The 6,107-nt window shown below is 32.0% G+C and overlaps 1 protein-coding gene across 1 annotated transcript; it reads left to right on the top strand.

The window, feature by feature from the left end:
* The first annotated feature begins 2,770 nt into the window (after positions 1-2,770).
* LOC132758716 (leucine-rich repeat transmembrane neuronal protein 3-like) lies at positions 2,771-4,803 on the top strand. The gene is made up of 2 exons (XM_060750420.1): positions 2,771-2,829; positions 3,249-4,803. The coding sequence occupies exons 1-2, from the start codon at positions 2,797-2,799 to the stop codon at positions 4,449-4,451; spliced, it is 1,236 nt and encodes a 411-aa protein (XP_060606403.1). The 5' UTR covers positions 2,771-2,796; the 3' UTR covers positions 4,452-4,803.
* Positions 4,804-6,107: the final 1,304 nt, after the last annotated feature.

Below are 6,107 nucleotides of genomic sequence, written 5' to 3'. Positions count from 1 at the left end.
ATGATTTAGATCCATTTGATACAGCTGGAAACACATTTTGTATTCTGCAAAACTTTAAAGCTTATCTATTGTACGTTGCAGCCAAAGAATGAATTTCACAATCAAAAGTAAAGGACATTCTTCTAATTTTAAGATTTTTAATATCGTTAACAATTAGTTTCGTTCGATCTACGATCATTACAGTAACAGGTAATATCGACAACGCTCCATTGCCAAAGTGTAAGATGACAGAGCACCAACAACTTTTTCTTCAAACAGTGAACATTAAACGTCGTACTTTATAAATGTAAATGTCATAAGCAATGCTTTTTTATACCTTATTCAGCAATACACACGTAACATTACACGTAGGCTATCATTTGAAGGTATTGTGTAAGACCTTTTAGTTTGAAGCCTACTTGAATCATGAGTATTTTGTTTAAGTGTAGTGGCTATCTTTAATACATATATGCTTTGTTTGGTTTAAGTATATGCAAAGTTAAGCTTCGAGACATAAACCGTTTAGCTCGAAAAAATTATCTGAAATCTAACATCCAAAGTTCGAATTCTAGGAGGTTAGAACCTATGACTCTTAGGTCGTTTTTTTTCCCAGATTAATTTAAATACAAAGCTGGAACATCCACGGTCTAACACAAAATTTTGCCTTAACAGACACTAAAACACGCAAAGTTAGTTCTCACTCAGAAATCTCTTTAAAAACCAGCAATTTAAAAAGACAAGAATAATTTTTAATGTAGGCATTTAACGATTACAGTGATTAAAAAGTTTAGTAGTAATCAGATAGAAATATGAGTTCCTACAATCACAAATTTCGCGGCATGATATCTTTTTTATTAAGAACTTCGCCCAATGAAAAACTGTTCGGCATAATTTCGCGCTAAGCTGAGATCCAAGATGAAAATGCTATTTTCTAACTCTATGTCCATACCGCCAATACGTCCAGAGGACGTAGTACACAATAAATCTACTTCGAGTAGATGGAAATCACATAAATCATCGCGTATCTGTTTTGTCGAGAAGATTTTCGCCTCTAAATTATTTTCCTAGTTGTTAAACAACAGGTTTACTCGGTGACACAAAATATCTCCGAAATAGATATAAATTATACAAACACGAAATGGAAATTCTCAAAATGGATTAATTACTCAAATTAGTTATTTGTTTTATCAACCTAATACTTATATGTATTACTTCACCGTGGTGCAGAGGTTGTGATGAGGCCTAAGGTTCAAATCCTAGTCAATGGCAACTTTTTTTAAGTGTCTTTTTAAGGAAGTAGCCACGATATGGAAGGATAAAGTGTGGCTGTCATAAAAAATGAAATTTAATGATTTTCATTGAATGCAAACTCGTCATGCAAAAATTTCCATTCCTATGTATCAATTCTCCAAACTGCTTATAGACGGGCAATCGCTTGCCGCTAAGATTAATATATATTATATAAATCAAACTGTTATACAGGAAAAAAGGTAGAATACATAGATAGTTAGTAATGATTTAGATTGCAAAGAAATCAGAAAATACCACAGAAGTTGCAGCACAGCTGAAATTTGTGATTTAATTCTAAGTGAGCTCTGAGATTCATATTTGTTTTGTAATAAAGTTTTAATAAAGTACATCGTTTAAGCATTAAATTCTCAGGCTAGCTTGAAGATTATTCTATCATTCCTTAATATGTATTAGAGAACAAGGACTATTGATAGCCTCGGCTATGAGATATTGATTTCAATTTCTTTTTTACTATAGTTCAGGATGGTTTCCCTAGCATGGGAATCCAAAGCAAGCTCTGACTGATTGTGTCCATCCGAAAAATCCATAACTGAGCATATGGAAACATATAAGAAAGAAACACTAAACTCAGAACTAGCCTGTTGACATTTAGTTGCTTGTAAGAAGGGAAAAAAATATTGACACCTGCGTATGAAATTCCAGACCTTAGTGCTCTCAAGATTTAATTTTCAACTTCATTTAAAATATTCTGGACTGGTGCATTTGCAATCAGAACTGGTCAGCCAACATATTTTGGATATATCTATATCTCCAGAGTTTCATGTAATAACGTGAACTGAATCACGATGTTCCGTCCTTTTATAAAAAAAGATAATAACTTTTACGATTGACTATTGCCCTGTCCCTTGCCAGCTCGATATCCGCTTTCATTTATTTGGGTTGATTTTATGAATATTGCCTGTGTTCCGATGATCTTCAAAGCCATTGAATTCCATATTTCCAAAATTAGTATATTTTAATCTCGAAATCAGACTTGCTCTTTGTTTGCAGGCCAGCTTGTCATACATTGGTCGGATATTCGAACTCAAAACTTATTGTGGCACGATATTCACCCTTTTTGAAATAATGAATATCGATCAAAGCTTGAGTAAAGAGTCCGATTGCCATCTAGATTAGAAATTTTAATTTTCGATCTACAATTTCAAATCTTAGGCTCACTTCTCGGAAATATAAAAATGGTATTATTACTCCTCGACGAACCTCTTGACATTTTAATGAAGTATATACCTAGAATACTCATTAACGTGCACATTGTTTTGCGCAATTTTCCACAACAAACAACCATTGGTTTGATGATTTGTATGAACCAGTTGTAGATAATAAATTAGATAGATTGAAAATATATGATTTATAACTTTTGTGTAATGAAGTTAACAATCGATGGTAACATTACAAAATACAACAATTTGTGCAACACCAACGACATATTTATCATATTCGAGCTTAAATTTTTCTAATGATTACTTTTTATTTTCTTTGACAGAAAACTACCATTCATATCTGAAAATGGCAAATAGACCAGAATTCTTCACTTTGATGGTATGTTATCATTAAATATTGTAATCTTAGCTTATTGTAATAATATTACATGTTAAAATATCAGTACGTCTGTCTGTCCGTCCGTTTGTCCTCACCTCGCACACATAACACTCTTATTGTAAGAGTGCAATGCATAAGAATGTAAAGATAAAATCATCAGTGCTTTACTTTGAAGTAATTTGTACGAAAGACCTGTGGGGATATTTCAACTTCATGAATTCCCGATAACATCTTCATGATTTCCCGATTTCAACTTCACGAATTCACGATTTCAACTTACATTTTTATAATTCTGAGTACATTGAACATACTAGTATTTATTGGTTGTTCTGTATGGCAAATTATTCTCAGTCTACAAATAAATTTCCACTTCGGCTGATAAAATATATACTAATTGTTGAACTCATTGTACATTTCAGGTATTTTCAATTTCCATTTTAATGAAAACAGAATCTTTTGTCCTTGATACAGCAACAATCAAATGCCTTCCTAGAAGTCCCTCTTGTTCATGTGGAACATTCCAGACCTTTGAAAATAACAAAGAAATCCAGGCTAGTAACATTTACTGCGACGAGACTTCTGATGTATTTCCTGACTTCTCTGTGATATCTAAACCTGTGATAAATGGTTCCAGTTGGTATATAGGACTCACGAAAAACAATTTTACACATATACCAGGAGGTTTATTTATCGGTCTCACACCTGTCAATGTCAATGAAACGTATCTTTATCTTGATTTGAACGAAAATCATATTTCAAAAATCGAAAATAATGCGTTCGTTGGGATGGAAAACATATATGTTGAAATGGATTTATCAAACAATAATTTATCATCATTTCCTTTAGCTTTTCTTGTTCTAAAACAACTTGGTGGAATTTCCCTACAATTTAATCCTATCAAAGTCATCGATCAAATTGTTCTACAACACCTAGCCCCTACACTTGGCTATTATGAAATGGGCATTGGTAACCTGTCGACATGGCCCGCAGATATTTCTTCTTTTACTCAGGTGTTTGCATTGACATTGTTTGATGTACAGCAGTACAAATTACCACGACGACCATTCTACGGATCTGAAAACGTGATAAAGGAAATCCGTATTCATGGGTCTGACCTGGATACGCTGCCGTGTGGTTTTACTGACTTTCCTCTATTAGAAAGTATAGCCATGCATCAATCGCCAAATCTCAATGCTACTGACCTTGTCGAAGTATGCCGAAAGAATTACACGTTGTCGTCCACCCTTCGTGAAGTACACCTTGTTGAAGGAGCTCTTAATGAGTTTCCGGACATTCTTAAATATACACCGATGCTAAGGAAGCTTAACTTATATAGCAATAAGATTCGGTATGTGAACGAGGATTTTATCCCACTGAACAATGTATTAACAGATCTGATGCTTTCGTATAACAATCTTCAAACTATCCCAAACAGTTTTCTTCGATTTAGACATCTTCGTTACCTGATTCTAGACAACAATAACATTGCTACTGTTTTACCTGAATTGGAGCGTATTTTTCAAAATCCTTATTCTAGACTCTGTTTAAGAGACAATCCTATCAATGCAACAGCCCTTCCAGTGAAATGTTCGTTACCACGAGAATCCTGGGCATATAATTAATTGACCACGAGGATTTTGACTTACATTTTTCAATACATTCTTTATCGACTATCCGCTTGAAAATAAAGATTGTTAAAGCGTGCATTTATTTTTATTTATTTTATTTACTGTATTTATTTTTAAAACTTCTTATTTAAGAGTTTCCTGAAATTGGTCATTATCTTATTGTTTTTGAAATATATTTGATTCATACTTAGGCAAAACAGCAAATAGGATAAATTCGTCATTTGTACAGAGTATGACATTGACCTTCAAAGTCAAATGATTGAAATGTGATATTATCGGCTAGAAATTTGTTACAAATAAAAAATTTTATTGATAAGACAACAAATAAGACAAAACCTTCATATGCAGAAATTTAAAGTTTGTTGTTAAGATTTAAAGGACATTGAGTGTCAATGTCATAAATATAGTTTATTTGAGTTCTATAGCATTGTTTTTATTGAAGGATTTGTCCTTTTTTATTTGGACATAACATGTTGAACAGATCTGTCATATATTACCTGAGTAAATATGTCATTGACCCCTGAATGACCTCGTCTTTCTATGTCTATGATATTTTCAAAACTCGATCAATTGTGCTTCATTTTTTTTATTAATTATGAATAAATTTGGATCATAATTGGACAAACAACACGTATGACAAAAACTGTGTGTTGCATTTTCAAATTAATTCATACATTTTTTTAAATATAAGTCAACTGATATAAAGATAAGATTATTAAAGCTTTTCTGTCAACGGTATCATTTCGAACTCTCCACGGGTTGCAAAAATTACACAATATTCGGTTCCAGTAGGTTAAATATTAAAAATTATTGAGCAACCACTAAATATTACTGGTTTTATTCCTATATTGTTGTTCAAATCATTGCACTTTAAAAGAAAGCGCCACAGTTATTTTCATTGTTTTGTATTCGTGTAATTTTATAATAACTGATAAACTGAGTTTGCCTGCCTGTAAGATACAGAATATGACATTTGGTTGGTTTTCTTCTTGGTATGTGGCTGCTCTTGTTTGATTACAAGTCATTTTTTAATAGAATTTAATATAAAAAAAAATGTAATTCGTTTGAGGTTATGATTTTATTTTTATTTGTCGATAACAAAGTATGTCTGGAATTTATTATCATCATTATACATGAATTTGGAAGGTATTCAGAGTTTGATATGAATGTTGAACTCATGAAGGGCGTGAATATTGTAAATCATATGAACAGTAAAAGAATACAGTAGACTGAAAAACAAGAACATTAAAATGTTTAATAAATTGGAATGCCTGCTTGCCTACCCGTCCATCATGACAAGTAGATTGTCCTTATCTAATAAAGTTTTGTTGAATAAATATATATATATCTTTTATTCCTCCATTGAATGAAGAGCAGAACAAGCATACATATAAATATCACACATATATACAAAATTATGACAATTCAACAAACATAATACAGTAGTATGTCAACAAACTAATCAAATATCAATAACATTGTACTAATTTTTGAGAGTTCACAAATGTATTTTGATAACACGTACACATATTTAACAAATGCAAATATTTAGTGTCAGTAAAGAGGCCAAAGACTAAGGACTGAAGTAAGATTTCATTACTTAGTAGAATATTATTTAGTTACATTTGTGCTACCTATACCAGGGTAACA

This window comes from Ruditapes philippinarum, unplaced genomic scaffold (assembly GCF_026571515.1).
Source record: "Ruditapes philippinarum isolate M1 unplaced genomic scaffold, ASM2657151v2 ctg18093_1_1_1_1, whole genome shotgun sequence".
Taxonomy (NCBI): Eukaryota; Metazoa; Mollusca; class Bivalvia; order Venerida; family Veneridae; genus Ruditapes; species Ruditapes philippinarum.
This window is presented reverse-complemented; position numbering and strand designations above follow the sequence as displayed.

Bases quoted from the DNA above. Each gene is read 5' to 3' on its own strand.
- LOC132758716 (XM_060750420.1), top strand. From the start codon at position 2,797: ATGGCAAATAGACCAGAATTCTTCACTTTGATG. The intron at 2,830-3,248 runs GTATGTTATCAT...TGTACATTTCAG, and splicing joins CAGAATTCTTCACTTTGATG to GTATTTTCAATTTCCATTTT.